At 38.7% G+C, this 17,479-nt stretch overlaps 1 protein-coding gene across 1 annotated transcript; it reads left to right on the top strand.

Annotated features, from left to right (window-relative positions):
* The first annotated feature begins 7,852 nt into the window (after nt 1–7,852).
* LOC118009188 (40S ribosomal protein S27-like) lies at nt 7,853–8,469 on the top strand. Its single transcript, XM_035002967.1, has one exon. It carries the CDS (start codon nt 8,311–8,313, stop codon nt 8,467–8,469), a length of 159 nt encoding a protein of 52 aa, XP_034858858.1. The 5' UTR covers nt 7,853–8,310.
* Nucleotides 8,470–17,479: the final 9,010 nt, after the last annotated feature.

Here is a 17,479-nt window from a genome sequence, read left to right as displayed (position 1 = left end):
CCCAGATGCCTAGGCCAAGTAATGGTGTTTATTGACAGAAGCAAAGGGGTGTGGTTACTTTGACAGGCAGCTGGGATAATGGCTGACTAGAAGAGTGTGACCCATATAGATTTTGGAGGTGGATAATTGATCATGGGATATCTAATTAGAAACTCTCTACGGTGCTTCTTGATGTATTTAAATAAAAAACAAAAACATCTGTAGGTCTGGTGAAAAGAGGCCCAATGAGCTTTTACGATCGAATAGTAGCTCCTCACCCAATTCCCAGCCCTGAGCCACATCACAGACCTGGAGCCCCTTGAACGAAGGTGGGTCTGGGACCCCTCAGAAAGGACACACTAGAAAGTCATGAATGTGTAGTCTTTATATACTTTAGGCATTGGTTGTTCCTTAAAGTCCCTATAGCCATTTACCATGGAAAATAGGTCCTAGAGAAAGGGAAATACCCAGTTATTCCAGGGCAGATTTCACAGTGGTTCTAACTCAGGCTAATTTCTGGTGACCCTAAATTCCACTGAGGTCTACCAAGAAGAATGGGGGTTTAAAAAAGACGGATAATAGAGTTTTGACCCAGGTCTACCTCACTGTGGGTTCAGTGGGTTTCTATAGATGGTTATTTACCTAGTTCCTGTAAGTTTAGATGTATATATGTGCATATATAAATATATGTAAAGATAAGTATACATACTACATATAGTCAGAATAGGTGTCCTGACCTATATTCTTCATTAGTTTTCTGATTCATGAAGAAAGGACTATATGGTAGGAAGGGCCAAGTGGAAGCTGAGCTACAGTATGGGAAACAAGGCGATGGTTGATGTCCATGGAATTCACTAAATTTATATCTTTATCACTAGAAGCAATTAGCTTTATGGAATGGTGCAGTGGACTATGCAATACTCATTTTAGTGCTAATGCCTAGTGAAGTTGGATACTGTCTTACAAAATTCAGAATGTGCTCCGAACCGACAACTGAAATATGGTGGTCTTTCTCCCATAGCCACAATGTGCATGTCCAAGAATAATGAACTGGAAGTGGGATGGATCCTCTACCTAGCATGGCTAATGACCCACATATAAAACTTGCTTTCTGTCCTTGTGACTCTGGATTCTGTTGGTTTAGTAATTTTAGTACCCCAAGAGAAATACTTCTTCCCAAAGGTATCACATTAATTTTCAACTGAACTGGAAGCTAACATTAACTATTTCAGACCACTCAAGCTTCTGGAAGAACAGAGGAAAAAGAGGATCATGGTGGTAACTGGGGTGATGGATTCTGACTATCGAGAAGAAATAAAAGAGAAGGAGTTGAGTACAGGTAATTAATTCCCTGGGCAGCATCCATTTATCACTCTATTGAACAAAACAAGTTACTGAAACCCTACAGTATCCCCTTCTAGGCTAACCCACAGGACTGAGATCCCCAAATTGGGAAAGGTTTGTGTCATCCATGTGGCTAAAGACCCCATGCCAGTTACAATGCTGGCTGAAGATGAAGGGCAAACGAAATGTGTGATAGAAAAATTCTAACTATCAACTCCATCTTATGACCTTCCTTGCCATGTCATGTGTAGATTTGGGTATTTTCACTAATTTTCTTTTTTCTTTCCTACCTTTTTTGTATACCATTTCTAAATAAGTTTTGTTGATTAACTTTACATTTCAGGTCATATGCTGCAGAATATTAAATAGGCATTCAACAGAAATGGAGGAAAAAAGATTACTCAGAAATCTTAGACTTTGATTTAGAGGCAGTAACTAACAAGGCTGAAGGTTACCTTCCTTTGTTTGGGATGGACTGAAGAAGGCTTGATTGTTTGAGGAGCATTATGAAGCAGGAGTATTTTTGAGTGAGGACTATATGTAGAAATCAGGTAAGAAGAGTACTGGACTATGCTGGACATCTGCTAATGCTTGGCTACCCAGCATCGAAATACCTTTGTATTTGTGAGAAATACTCCCAAATGTGAACCTTGGTAGAAGGGAAGCCTCATCTCCCATTATAGAAGTTAAAATGGCCAGACACTCCTCCCTGGACCCTGGTGCTGGGGTATGCCACCATAACCTAGGCTTGAGCCCTCCAGCATTCCTGGGATAGTGATAAAAAAATTACAAACAGAGCTAGTGAAAAATACATCCTGGTGCTAGTTTGGTGATTCCATGGAGCTCAGCAATGGCAGTGGTTAGTGTCAAAATTCTAGAGGCAAGGACATGAAGTGTCTGGTAGTGGCAACATTGAGCTATTGGTGGTGATAGTAACCGGTGGTGGCATCCTGACAGAATGTTCTGGTTCCCTGCTGTTCACTATACTCTGGCCCTGCCCATTTTCTCAGCCTGGCCTCTCTAGCCTTCCTGTTGATTGAATTAGCAACACAATATTCTTTTAATAAATGCCTTACCGCTTCATTAAGTTAGTGATATTTGGTCTCCATTACTTGCAACCAAGAGCCTTGACCTTTACAAGAGTGATTCATGGATAACATTTGATTTCTATCTGGGGACAGCGAGACACAAAAAATCAAGGGCCACATGAAAAACACTGCAGATTTTTTATTTTGTATGGTTGTTGTTCTTTTTACTCATCTACTTTTTTACATAACAAAGTAAAAAATAGAAAAAGTGGAATAATTTCCACTAATAGAAAATTAAACTCTTCTCAGGGAGATAAATGTTTATCTACAAAGAATATTATTGAATTTCTGTTGTGCCTTGTGTCTGCAAAGTTCTGCCTTTGTGCCTCCAGTGTGGTTTATTTGCCTTTCTCATCTTCATCTAGTTCCACTGCTGGATGGAACAGGCCTGCAGGGGCAGGAGAAGGTGAAGTGAGTGCTTCAGATCCTGCGAATAAGGGGGAGAGAGAGAAAAGGATTTCATTATCATCTGGCCTTTTAGGAGGAGTATCACAAAGACCTTTCTGTACTGTGATGGTTAATCTCCTAGCATATCTCTTGTATCTTAATGTCCCAAATAGTTTTTATAACCTTTTTAATGCCACATTCTAAAAGGCCCCCATATTATTATTCAAGCTTTCAGAGGCCCCAGATTCCTCACGATAGTCGATATAGAAAACCTGCCCCTCTAAAAGTCTGAGAGAAAAAAAATATAAAAATCTAACTCTTTCTTATCCTCATGTTTGCTAGCTTCACAAAGGGCAGGAGAAATTTCTTTGTTAAGTTGACAAAATACAGTGAGTGCTCTCATGAACTCTCAGAATTGCTAAGTACCTGGAATCTGGTTCTTAAACGTGTACTCAGTATATTTTGGTATCTGTTTTGATTTTTGGTGAAAATGTTCTCATAGGATCTGTCTGATTAAAAGAAATTAACAGCTCAGTTTCAGACCCAAAAAAAATCCTTTGTACAGGGCCAGTGAAAGGCTAAGCATCACCTGGCTGTCCTCCTCAGCTTGCTTCCAGCACCAAGTGCCTGGGCGGGCTTATTTATTCTGAAGAAGATGAAACACAGATAAAATAATGGGATTCCTTTAGTCTATTTAATTTTCTTTTGTGTGTTTAGAATGGGGAGTGCTGCAAAGAGGGATCTGTTTTGTTGGAAATTCCAAGACACAGGACATCTCAAAGATGGCAAGATAAGAAATAGCTGACATCATGTTTCTAAATATACTACCCTGTGCAACAGCTACCTGGAGCAAAAGCAGAAAGGTTGGGGAGGCAAAATAATGACTTTTAGTTGCTGGAAGGCATCCATGTTCAACAGTCTGTCAGGAAGAGACAGGTGAGGCTGGCTCACCACCTGGGGTGAAGGCTGGTACAGAGTTTTTATTAAAATTATTGCACAGGAGCAGAGAAGATGAACACTCAGTGGGTGTAGTGGAACTGCCAGACCATATGTTTGGCTAGAACTAAGAAGCTCTTTCTCCAAAATAAAACTACCTAAGGCAAGCACCATGTGTTTAAAAAAATCTTGTGTACTAGGCAAATACATTCCAGGATTTAGATATAAATTTTGTATGCCACTGTATCTTTAGTGCCAATGTCGGATTTGTGACCTGGCTATAGAGTCATTTGAGGTGGAATGGCAGGGAGAATATAAACTAAAGTTTGGAATATCATCTGGAGGATGAGGAGGATGTTAAGTGGTTCTGTACTCTTAGCATTGTGCCCATCATAGACTCTCAGGGCTAGCAAGAAGGGACTAAAGCTTTAGCCGGAGTTAAACCCTGTGGTGTATGAATAACGTCCTGAGAGGTAATGTGACTCATTTAAGGTCCCATGGCTAGTAGTGCCAAACTTAAAACCAGAGCCAAAGTCTTTCTGACCCTCAGTCCTTTGCTCTTTTTCACTAGAGAACATAGCTTCCCACTCGTATCCGTTTCATTTTTACCATAAACACAGTGGCTTAAAACAGCACACATGTATTATCTTGCTGTTCTAGGTCAGAAGTCCAAAACCAGTTTCACTGGCTGGCTTGCTGGAGGCTCTGAGGGAAAATCTGTTTCCGTGCCTTCCCCAGCTTCCAGAGGCTACCAGCACCCCTTGGCTTAGGGTCTCTTCCTTGGGTCACTGCACCTTCTTGCTCTTACCATCCCATCTTCCATTACTTCCATTACTGACTCTGACCTTCCTACTCCCTCTTGTAAGGATACTTGCAATTACATTGGCCTCAGCCAGATAACCCAGAATAATCTCCCATCTCCAGATGCTTAATTTGGTCATACCTATAATGTCCATTTTATCATATAAGGGGCCATATTCAGAGATTCCAGAGATTAGGATGTGTACATCTTTGGGGGGCACTATTCTGCCTGTACTCCATCCTACCTCTCATTATTCCCTCTCCTGTCTTCTGAAACCAATCAATATAGAGGGTATAAGAGATTTCTATGGTCAAAACTATACAGTAAAACTCATGGAACACTGGGGTGGTTTTCTTCAATTTACACAGCACTTTTGCCTCTGTCCATTTCCCTGACCCACAGATGAGTGAAAGGCCAATATCCCCCTTCTTTTATAAATTAGTAAAGGAGGGGAAAGTTAAGGCTTTGTTGAATTAAACATTGGTTCTTAAGGCATACCTGCCTGTACCAAGTAATATGGAAATGCCCTCAGTGCTTAGAGCAGTATTCAAAGTCCTTAGGTTCCTAATTTTTTTGGTTAAAATTCAGAGCAGGTGGCTTCATTTGTTCTTTCAATCATTTTTTTTCTTTTATCTCTATGGCAAGAGATAAGAGAACATTTGCCTAATATCTGTTTGTTTGGCTTCATGTCCTTGGTCTGTGCCAATGGGCAGAGTGTGTGGTAAAGAAACTTATTCATAATCCTAAACATATTATATAAGTGGCTGATTCAGAACAGGAAGGTGTCTGTTACCAAAGGAAATGTAGTGAGGAGGCTGTGGGAGAGGAGACCTCATTAGCAAAGGAAGGTTGTCACTTTGGAGAGTTCCGTCATTTCTGTGCTTTTTCACAGACAGCTTAAGCTTGTCACTCTCTGAATTCCTTTCTTGGAGAATGATTGGAGAGGGAATAAAAATATTTGCAATTAAATGAACTTTACCAACCTTCAAATATTCTGAACACCTGGCATTAAATTTTATTAAAAACAAATATAGTAGGCACTCAATAAATGTTTGCTGAGTGTTGAATGAATGAATCTCATCATGGGTTGATTGATTCTGCATGAAAAATACACGAAGAATGTTTTCATTTGGGCTTGTTTGCTTCTTCTACATTTGATGATGACTTAAAGAGTCATTTAACTTTTTAAAGTCGAGCTAGGGCACGTGGGTGGCTCAGTTGGTTAAGCATCTATCTGCCTTCAGCTCAGGTCATGATCCCAGGGTCCTGGGATTGAGCCCTGCATTGGGCTCCCTGCTCAGCGGGAGCCTGCTTCTCCTTCTGCCTCTGCCTGCCACTCCCCCTGCTTGTGCTCTCTCTTTTTCTCTGTGTCAAATAAATAAATAAAATCATTAAAATAAATAAAGTTGAGCTAAACAAATGTAGGCCCATAGTCAGAAATGTGCTGGATTCGGTATGCTTAGGAGACCAAATTGAGGGAAAATATTTTGCTGGACTTTGCTAAGGCCTTCAAGAATGTTTGAAAATAGTCACAAAGTTCCTTCTATCAATCCAATGTCTAAATGACCAACTCCTTATACTCAGACTTCTTGCATGGGAGGGGCCATTGCCAATTTTCGAAGGTATTGTGGAATCCAAGAACAATCATTCCATTAGAACCAAAAAATATTTGAGCACCCACCATGTCCCAGCCTTTTAAAATATATTATTTCATTAAACTCTCTCAACAACTTCATGATATAGGTGTTGCTCTCGTTTTACAGATTAGGAAACTTTGAAGGAGGTTAAGTGACCTTTGCTAAACTAGAAAATCCAAGTATTCCAAAGCCTGTGTATTTCAACACCAAATCCAGTGTGGTTTTGACTTTACTGTGGCTTATTTCTATGCCAGAAATCTCTATTAAGTGAAAAAACTAAGAAAATATCCACAGAGTGTCTGAAAGGAAGTGAGGTCATTACTATAACACATCTTCAAAAGAAGGTTTTCTGGTGACAAACTGACAGAAAGGAAGGGTTTAACTTTCACATTTGCAAAGGGCCACAGAAGCAAGAGCTCTCCACTCAGGCACCTTGCATCTCAGGTCCACGTCTACTCACGAGGGACTTTAAGCAGTTCCTTAGCCCCCTTTCGCTCGGTCTCTTCCTCTTTTTATTTATTTATTTTTATTTTTTAAAGATTTTATTTATTTATTCATGAGAGAGAGAGAGAGAGAGAGAGAGAGAGAAGCAGGCTCTCAAGGAGCAGGGAGCCTGATGTGGGACTCGATCCCAGGACCCTGGGATCATGACCTGAGCCGAAGGCAGACGCTTAACCATCTGAGCCACCCAGGCGCCCATCTTCCTCTTTTTGGATGAGATGAACGACAGCATCTACTTACAGTACTGGGGAGCTTGTGAAAGCAAGTAGATTAATCCATGTAAATCCAGTTTATGGTGCACAGGAAGTGCTGCAGGAGGTGCTAGTGATAATTATTTAGGGGAAGTCAAAGTCTTTTTCAATTTTGTATTCATTTTAATTAGAATGAGTCTTCCTTTAAGCCTCATTTCTCTTAAAATTGTCCAAGATTCTGAAGTTTTAGATTATTATTTTGGGGATGAATACACATTTTCAAAGCATCCCCTTTTGGGCATTGCTTTAATTTATGTGCCACCACCCACTTCTGGATCATTCATAGAAAAATTACATTCTAATTATGATGAGTCAATAATAATAATAATAATAAAAGTAATAATAATAATAAATGCCATCAATACATTCCATGGCACACTAACTAATCACTGTTTAATTATTATCAAATCCAACTGAGGTTTAGCAGCCATCTGGTTTGGATTCTGTTCTAGCAGTGCCGCTTGCTAGCTGGGTGCTTTCTTTCTGAAATATGGGCTCTTTCCTTCCATCTGAGGTGCTATGGTTCTAAGAAGGTTGTGAGTCTGACTGAGAATGTCTCAGTCCATGAGGAAATATGTGCTTGGAAGACATCCTTCCAGAAGGCAAACCTGAATAAAATCCTTCGCTTCAAAAATGGAAGCAGACAAGGAAACTGGTTTGTCTGGTTTGAGTGTACTTTCACTGCTGTATACAACAGCACTTTCAGGCTTATTCCCTTCCAAATATTTCTTCTGCCTTGTCTCACCTAAAGGTAGGAAGCATGGACCTTACAGGTGGTATATCACTTTTACTTTCATTTCCTTCAGTGCGTGGAGCAAGGATTGCCAGGGCCTACCTGTGCTTCTGGTATTGAAAACAGCAGGGTATCATGACTTTATCAGAGTCTTCCAAAAGGCCACAAGGTGGGGATATTACTCTACATATTTAGATATTTTAACTCCTTCTACAAATAATTATTGAGTGCCTACTACGTGCTTGGCATTGTGCCAGGCTCTGGAATTACAGTGATGAGTCAAACAGACCTTGCTCCCTGGAGTTTTCAGTATCAGAGAGAAGGTAGATGTTTGAATGTGGATTTAACATTCTGCTTAGTGCTGTGGTGACAGAAATGCAGGGGGCCATAGGCATGAATGATAGGGGCCCTAAATGCAATTTGAGAAGGGCCTGGACAGAGCTCTTGGAAGACTTCCTGGAGTAAACAGTGTCTATGCTGAGACCTGCAGAATGGCTCAGCTTTACCTAGGAGCAGAGTTCTAATCTCGACAGAAGAATGGCATGCCCAGAGGCCCAGCAGGGAAGGTAAACTTGGTTCTGTGAAGCAATGTTCTCTGAAAAATGTTAAATGTTAAAAATGTTAAAACGTTCAGAGCCCAAATTCCTATTTTATGGATATAAAATGTCCAGATTGCTACAAGATTACCACGGTTTTCAGCCATGCTCAGAGGCTGGTTCTTTGTGTAGGCTGTTCAACAGTGTTGTGCCAGCCAACGGGAGGAAGGGCCAGACTCACAGAGGGGTGTTCATTTAGAAGAAAGCAACACTAATGGGCCACACAACCTCTTGAATTTGTGTTATATTGCAGAAAGCATTATCAGTTCAGTAATTCCAGTTAATCTACCAAGATAATGTAATTATGCTTAATTTTGAGGTTTACAACAGTGATCTTATATTTTGGTGTCAGTTTTTCCATAAAGTTTCCATTATGGGCAAAAAAAAAAGGTTAAAAATGTTAAATTGTAGTTGAGGCCTAAGAGTAGTGTTGAGAGATGGGTCTAGGCCATATCACGAAGGGACTTGAAGGTCATGTTTTTAGGGTAATTTTCAGGTCAGTGGGAAAGTGGTTCCTCTTATACTGGTCTGTCCACCTGGAAGGTCTTTCTTATCCTTCTCTGACTGGCACAATCCCTGTCAACTCTCAATGTTCATTTGCTTTCTAGGAATCCTGATCCCTTATCTACCACGACTGGGTTCAGCCCCTCATCTTTGGCACAGTATTTTCTCCATCTATCACTTAGGCAGTGGTCCTCATTTTTAACAGATAGGGCTTGGACACAGCAAATGGCGACTTGATTCCTACATCCCCTGCTTTCTAGTAAGTTCTTGGCTTCAGATTCCTGACTTGGAAAATGAGGCTAATAATAGCAGCCATCTCATAGAGTTTTGTGAAACAGCCTGAAAGTTGGAAGTGCTTAGCATATTACCTGGCACCTAATATGTGTTGAATAAATGTTAGCTATTGGTATCAGTTATCCTAAATGTTAGGGGTTGATGTCCATTACCCTGAATTTTAGTTTCTTGATCTCTCGTCTCCTTCTCCTATTATCTTCTAAGATTCTGGAGGACAGGGACCATGTCTTATTTTACCATTATGACTCTGGCTTCTACCACCATTACTGGAACAAAGAAGTGCTCGATCGATAGTCATTGGATAATGAATGAGTGTATTTATTGTGTGACTCGCATTTGTTTCACATTTAAAACTATTAATTCCAAGGTGATATAGTTGAAGATTGTGTGTAGTGAAGCTCCTTTGTGATCTACCCCATCAGGAAATGGGAATCTTCCTATGGGCAGAAAACATGTGTGATTTAGGGTTTTAAAATACTTATTTTATTTTTCCAAGTTTTGTTGATCATCCTTACTTTAATCAATGTCAATTGCTTTCTGAATTTAATGAGTGATTTAAAAAAAATTCACTTAACATTAAAAATTTTAACTCACAGGAGTATTCATATTTTAATGTTGTTTTTAAGGAACATGAACACATATTCAGGAACATATAAATTTGCTTTTACTTGAATTTTAAACTTAGCTATAGAGAGTTTACTTAACATAGTCAGGCAAACACTTTGGAACAATATGACTAGTAATTCATTTTATTATTTCTAATATATGAGATGGTGCTGAACTGACTTTTAAAAAGGTGTGCATTTCTTAGTAGTTGAAAGAGCATGAGATTACAAGCCTAGAGATCTAGATTCTACTGTTGGATCTACGTTAAACAAGCTTTACAACATTGGGAAGTCAATTTTCCTTTTATGAACCTCCATTTCATTTCTAAACTTGGCCAGATCGAGCTGGATTTCAGATAAGATTCTCTCTGAGTTCCTAAATCTCATGATTTGATATCTTTCTGTTCAGATGATGAGCCAGTGAGCTTCTGGCAAAACAGATTGGTGTATATATAAATGCAGTGGATTAAAATCAGACATTGATTTCTTTTTTCACTGTAACACTTTTGTTGAAACTCTGCTTTTCTGGGGGAGAAGGTGAGATAACAGCTGAAAGCTAGTATTTATTGAGTCCTTACTAAATTAGGCTGAGTGCTTTACATGCGTTATCCAAATCTGATTCCACTGAATGAATATTATATTATTAGCCACATTTTACATGTAAGGAGGCAGGTTTCAGAGAGGTTGAGTGATTTAGCCAAGGTCACACAGCTTGTAAAGTAGTAGCAAGAGGCTGATTTCAGAGCCCACTCTCTTAGCCATTAAGCTGTATTGACTACTTCTTATAGAGTTTCTACTATTTGTCAGGCATTGTGGTAGACAATCCACAAGCATTCTTTTATTAAGTTCTCCCAACATTCCTGTGGAATAATTCTCATTAACTCCATATTTTTTCTTTATCAGAGTAACTAGAAATTATAGGACAAAGGCATATCAGGGAGAAAAGAAGTCCACAAACATAAATAGGGAAAACCTGAGGCCTTGGTATGGAAGTTGTTTAACCATTTTAAAGGATATAGTTTTCCTCTGACTTAGACTGTTAATGATTATTTACAAAGCCAGCTGCTATTTTGTCTGAAATCCTTTTATTCTGGCATTAATAGAAAATAAAAAGTTGAATTATAGCCTCTGCCCTTAAGAATCTCAGGTTTAGGGCACCTGGGTAGCTCAGTTGGTTAAGCATCTGCCTTTGGCTCAGGTCATGTTGGGCTCCTGCCCAGTGGGGAGTCTGCTTCTCCCTCTCCCTCTTCCTCTCTTCGCTGTCGGTGCTCTGTCTCAAATACATAGATAAAATCTTAAAAAAAAAAAAAAAGAATATACAGTTTATACTCCCCTTAAGATTGCAAGATCTTGGCAAACTAGTAACATCTCTGAGCCTCCATTTTCTCATCTGTAAAATGAGCATAGTTCCTACCTTGTAGGCCTGTTATGATTATTAGGGACAATACACAGAAAGCATCTGTAATAATGTCAAGAATATAGGAGATACTCAGTAAATGATAACTGTAGTAATTTTTATGATTGTTATACATTACTATTGTTTCCCACTTCATTTTAAACTTCTTGATAACAAGGGGTATGCCTTCCCACAGTGATTTTCAGGTAACACGGATGCAGAATATTTTTAAATGAAATATCGATTATAAATCCTTTCCATAAATCCTGTGGTAATAAATCCTTTTCATTGACAAGATTGGTTAGGAGAGACTGACTGATGAGTGTTTAGATGTGAACCAATGAGATGAATGGAGGCTCCAGAATTGGATATGGAAGGGAGTGTGTGGACCAGAGAGATATACAGAGGAGGAGGCATTGTGAGGATTTGGTGATGAGCTGGAAGTGGTGAGAGGAAAGGTGGGGCGTCTCTGGGTAACTGAGCTTTCCAGCTTGAATGGATGGGAGAAAGATAGGGTTGGGGTGGAGAAGGATTTGAATGGCTGTTTGACACATGTTGAGTTTGAGGTGTGTGGTAGGAAGCCAGATCCTTGGCTCTGAATAGGTGACATGCAGTGGATCTCAGGGGCTCTGAGAGCAGACAGAGGAAGTTCAGTGCTCTTGGAAGGCACATTAAGATTAGGTTTCCTGAAAACACTGACTAAGAAACTGTCTCTCTCTATATATATTTTCACTTTAACATTGGCCATTAAAGCCTCAAACAAAATGAGCAAATAATGTGGAAATTTCAGGTACACACAAAAGTGTGAAAGTTTTTGGGAAGTTTTGAGGTAGTTTCTTAGCCCTCATTAAATCATAATTTTTTGGTGCATCATATGAAAACTCTAGGATGTATTTTAGCACATGTCCCAGAAAATTTCCTCTCATTCCAAATGTATTAGACCCACTTTCCTATTTTGATACTAACATTCAATATTTTGTTGACCTTTTTGTCTTTAGAAGCACGTTGAATTTTTCAAAAATGCCAAAATGAAAAATAAAATCTCATCTGATAACATATAATCTCAGTAATTTGACACAATAGAACATTTGTCTTATTGCTATTTTAAGTAGAATTGTGCATACTCTTCCACTGTTCTTAAAGATTATATCATTTCCTTGTCCTTTTCATGAAGCAAAATAGATTAGCTAATTTTATCCTCCGTGCTGAGAACTTCAGTGTCATTTTCAGGCAAAGAACCATGCTGCATTAGCAACTCTGTGCATGGAGACTTAGCTCAAGGTCTGCTCTCCTCCTCCACGGACCCACCATTCCCTCCTGTGCAGTTCTAGGCCAAGGGGCCGATTTGAGGCCTCAGTGTCTTCATACAAGAACTCCGGAGACTCAAAATACCACTAATTCTTTTAAAATCTGCTTCTCTACAACTGCAAAAAAAAAAAAAAAAAAAAGGAAATAGAATTAAATAACTAAGCAAGAGTTACATCCATTAATATTGAATTTTAGGAAACTTCTATATTAGGTTCCTACTGCTGTGGTACGAAATTATGACAAATTTAGTGGCTTAAAAAACAGCACAAATGTATCATCTTAAAGTTCTGGAAGTTATCAATCCAAAAATCACTCTGAGCAGGTTAAATTCAAGGTGTTGGCAGGGCCGCATTCCTCTTTGGAGGCTCTATAGAAGAACTGGTTTTCTTGCCTTTTCTAGCTTTTAGAGGTGGCCTGCATTCCTTGGGCATGCGGTTACCTTCCATCTTCGGAACCACCAATAGCCTGTCAAGTCTTTCTCCCTCCGCATCACTCTGACACTGACTCTTCTCCCTCCTTCTTCCATTTTTAAGGACCTTGTGATGCCATTGGGCTCACCTGGATAACCCAAAATAATTTACCCATCCAAGGTCAGCTGGTCAGCAAACTTTAATTCTACCTGCTACTTGCCCTTTTTCCATGGAATTTAATATTCACAGGTTTTGGGGATTAGGATGTAGACATTTTAGGAGGTGCTCCTTAAAGGTACTCCTGCCTATTGCACTTCTTAATCATATTAAACATGACATGGTGTTAATGGCATAATCATAAAATTTGAAATGTTTATGTAAAAGACATCAGGGTTCTACTATAGTTGGATTCTGCGTAGTTGTTTTGAAAATAACTCAATGGTGCTATCCTCATTTCAGATGTCAGGGGCACATGTGAGACATGGAGTCTTTTAAAATAACATGATTGTGTGTGTGAGAGGTAGGAAAAAGTCAAGGAAGACAAATTAGTGAGTCACTGTGTATTACTTTAGGCAACACTGTGCATTAGAACTTTCTGAGATGACAGAAATGTTCTCTGTCTGCACTGTCTAAAGTGGTAGCCATTAGCTACATGTAGATACTGAGTCCCTGAAATATGGCTAGAGCAACTGGGGAACTGAATTTTTAATTTTATTTAAAATCAGTTTAGGGGTGCCTGGTGGCTCAGTTGGTGGAGCATGCGACTCTTGATCTCAGGGTCCTGAGTTCGGGCCCCACTGTGGGATGTAGAGATTACTTACAATTAAAATCTTTTAAAAAAATAAAATCAGTTTAAGTTTCCGTAGTCACATGAGTCAGAAGTCCTGCTGTTTAAATTCCAGTTTGGCCTTTTACTAGCTTGAGGGCTTCTTTATAAGGGCAGTTTATTTAGCCTGTTGGAATCTTAATTTACTTCTCTGTAAATTTGAGAAGGTAATTTTTTGTTTTCATTTTTTATTTTGAAATAATTTTAGACTCACAAGAAGTTGCAAAATTAGCACAGAGAGTTCCTGTTTATCCTCCCTGGCAGCTTCCCCCAATGACAAGATCTTAGATAACCATAGGGCATTATTAAAATCAGATCATTCACATGGGTAGAGTACCATGAACTAAACTGCACACCTAATTCAGATTTCACCCATTTTATACATGTAAACACTTTGGGGAGGATATATAGTTGTGTGAAATTTTATTACATGTGTAGATATGTGTGATCTCCACCATAATAAGAATACATACCTGTTCCATCACCATAAAGAAACTCCATTGTGCTATTTCTTTAAGTCATACCCTCTTCCCAATCCTAACTTCTGGCAACACTGATCTGTTTTCCATCACAAAAATTTTGTTATTTTGGGACTGTTTTATAAATGGGATCATAGAGGATGGCTTTTTTTTTTTCACTCAGCATATTGCTGATCCATTCAAGTTGTGTGTATCAGTGTTCATTCCTGCTTGTTGCTGAGTAGTATTCCATTTTATGGATGTACCATAGTTTGGGGTATTTTTAGCTTTTGACTCTTAAAAATAAAGCTGCTATGAATGTGCATGTAGAGGTTCCTGGGAGAACATAAATTTTCATTTCTCTATGATGAATACCCAGGCATATAATTGATGGGTCATATATTTTATAGAGGAAGTAACTGATTAACAGCTAAATATATATCTTAAAATGATTATATAAAAATAGCAAAACTATGCAAGGTCAGATTAATTATATTTTTAAATAATTCAGGGGGAAATATGAACATAATAGAAATTGAAAGGAACTTACAAATGTACATGTTAAAATGCATTGCTTTTGTTAGTTTGTTTCTCTCAATTAATTGATTTTTTTAAAGCTTTTTATTTATTTGAGAGAGGAAGAAAGAGCACATGTGAGTTGGGGGAGGGGCAGAGGGAGAAGGAGAGGGACAAGCAGACTCCCCACTGAGCACGGAGCCTGACACGGGACTCGATTTCAGGATGCTGAGATCATGACCTGAGTGGAAATCAAGAGTTAGATGCTCAACCGACTGAGCCATCCAGGCATCCCTCTCCCACTTAATTTAAATAATGATATAGTTCTCACCTCTCCTTCACAGGTTATTAAAACTCTACAACAAGGGCGACATGATGGACCCTTGTGGCGATGGAGTTGTTTTGTATCTTGACTGACTGTATTGGTGGATAAATGAACCTCTACATATGTACAATTCTGTGGAACTACACAGACACTCACACACACACACATATGAATGCATATAAAACTAGGAAAATCTGAACAAGGTTGAAGAATCATATCACTGTTAATATGTTGGTTGTGATATTGTACTCTAGGTAGGCAAGATATTACCATTGGAGGAAACTGGATCAAGAGTACTCTATCTCTCTCTTATTTCTTAAAATTGCAGAAGAAGCTACAGTTATTTCAAAAATAGAAAGTTTAATTTAAAAAGCCACATCAACCATTTGCTCTATTTCTGGGGCTTGCCACCAATCTGTAGGCTTTATATAATCTTTGAATTTTCAGAGTATATATGGTTCAGTCAAAAAGCTCAACTGCCTATCCTGAAACAGTTTTTTTGAGCAACTGCACAATAATCTGCATGATCAAAGCATACTAAACAGCCTATGACTCAGAAACATGACATTCTACCACTTCTTTTGGCACACTCTTTTTAAAAATACATGATAACGTTTTAGGGAAACTGTCATTGACCTCTCCCATTCCTTAAATGCTTTGCTACAGGGTTCCACTCGAATGGGTTCTTCCCTGACCAAAGTGTGCTTGCTTTGGGGAAATTCTATTTTTACTTGTCTAATAGATAATTCTTTATGTTGGAAAATGAGGTCAAGTAAATACTCAGCCACAGTCCAGAATTATAGCTACAGACACTGGGAACTATTTAGAACCTAGCCTGATTTAGAATAGTTTTTGAAAACCCCAGAATGAAATAACCTAGTTACTCTGGTTTCTACTTTATCTTCAAAGCACCATCTTTTGAATTGTCCCTGACTGAGAAATATGCTGCGTACGAGCTTTATAAGGGTGCCAAACCTGTTTTGTTCATAAAGAATTTCTCCCTGCATTACATCCAGCCGAACCTTATAATTATAGCCAGAGACTTGCTCACCATGGCGACCATGGCTGGTGCTATCGGATATTAAATCTATTGATCTTGAGTGTAGAGTCCATCTCAGAGAGTTTTTAAATGGCCCATGCAGTCTCTTCCCTAGGGGTGAAGCACATCTTAGCTCCTTGTAGGCTTTTCAAGGCTCATCTTATCTCTTGGCACAACGTGTTCCTTTGATTTGCTGGTGATTTTTGTTACTCCCCATGGACAGATGCAAACTAGAGGACAAAAGGAGGGAAAGAGGTCCAAGGAATGTAGAGTTCTTGCTTTTCAAATCACCTTTCTTATGCTTGGTTGCCCTCATACCCAGGTCATTTCCCGAACTCTTCTACTTTTGGAGTGAGAGCCAACTTTTTTATTTCTCTCAGGCTGTACTGGGAAGATGATGGGCTCCTGGAACAGAGCGTGCCCTATTGAACAGAACTACTTTTAAGCCTATAATGAATAATTCCCATGAAACTGATTAGTCTATCTTGGGCTATAATAGTTTGAAATATGGCAGAGATTAACTATTATTCTTTGTTATAGTACTAAACTGTATCATACTGTATATAATTAAAATACTATATCATCCTTTACCATTTTATACTATCATACTTGAAAGTATAAACATAATATATATATATGAAAATAATGTGAAAATATAAACATTTAAGACATCACAGAAAAAAAAGATTGGTCTCAGAGGCAGGAGACCTGGGACTATTTCTGGGTTTCATTATTTAATTACTTGCCGGCTATGTTGCTTTACCCCTCTTTGCCCCAGTTTTCTCCTCTGCAGATATTAACTGTAATAATACCTATCTCATAGGTAATTTTGGTAGAATAAAAAGAGGATGTTTAGCTGAAGCATACTACTCTTGAGAAAGGGAAGAATAATACTAGAAGTTATTAGAACCTAAGTATAGTTTTAGCAGACACTGACAAGAAAACCTTAATATTTGTCAAAGTGTCTAGTTCTGGAGACTAAAAGCCTAAACTCTTTTCACCTTAGAATAGCCTGGAGACACTGTGGGTTGCCTATGCAAGAGCTTTCCTTTTCTTTATTTTTTTCCTCCTAGTAGAGGGTGCTTTGCACAATAGAGGTTAAAAAATACTTAACTTACTTGCCTTTTCAATCTCTCTTGTAACTGATACTCGTTATTTGTAAGTTCTGGCCTATGAGGTGTAAGAGTAACATCTGGATGACATCTGTGAAGGATTTTCTTTCCTTTAAAAAATAAAATTAAGATACATTCAAAGAGTGTTCTCACCTGCTCCATTTTCTTCCTGTATTTTGGATAGTATTCTGGAACTTTAGAAACTGTCTTATGACCATCTGGTGGTAAGCCCAAGGACAGAAGCCAACATGCTGACCACAACAGAGTGAAATCATGGAAGATCTTGACTGAAATAGCCATGCACCTGAACCACCTCAGGACCACTTCTTTTAGATTTTGAGAAAATAAAACCTTCTATTAATTTTTTTAAAGATTTTATTTGTTTATTTGAGAGAGAGAGAACATGAGTGGGGAGAAGGGCAGAGGGAGAGA

Source organism: Mirounga leonina, unplaced genomic scaffold (genome assembly GCF_011800145.1).
Source record: "Mirounga leonina isolate KUSES-001 unplaced genomic scaffold, KU_Mleo_1.0 Mir_127, whole genome shotgun sequence".
NCBI lineage: Eukaryota > Metazoa > Chordata > Mammalia > Carnivora > Phocidae > Mirounga > Mirounga leonina.
The sequence above is the reverse complement of the archived record's forward strand: the minus strand, read 5'-3'. Positions and strand labels throughout refer to the sequence as shown.

Bases quoted from the DNA above. Each gene is read 5' to 3' on its own strand.
- LOC118009188 (XM_035002967.1), top strand. From the start codon at position 8,311: ATGGATATAAAATGTCCAGATTGCTACAAGATTACCACGGTTTTCAGC.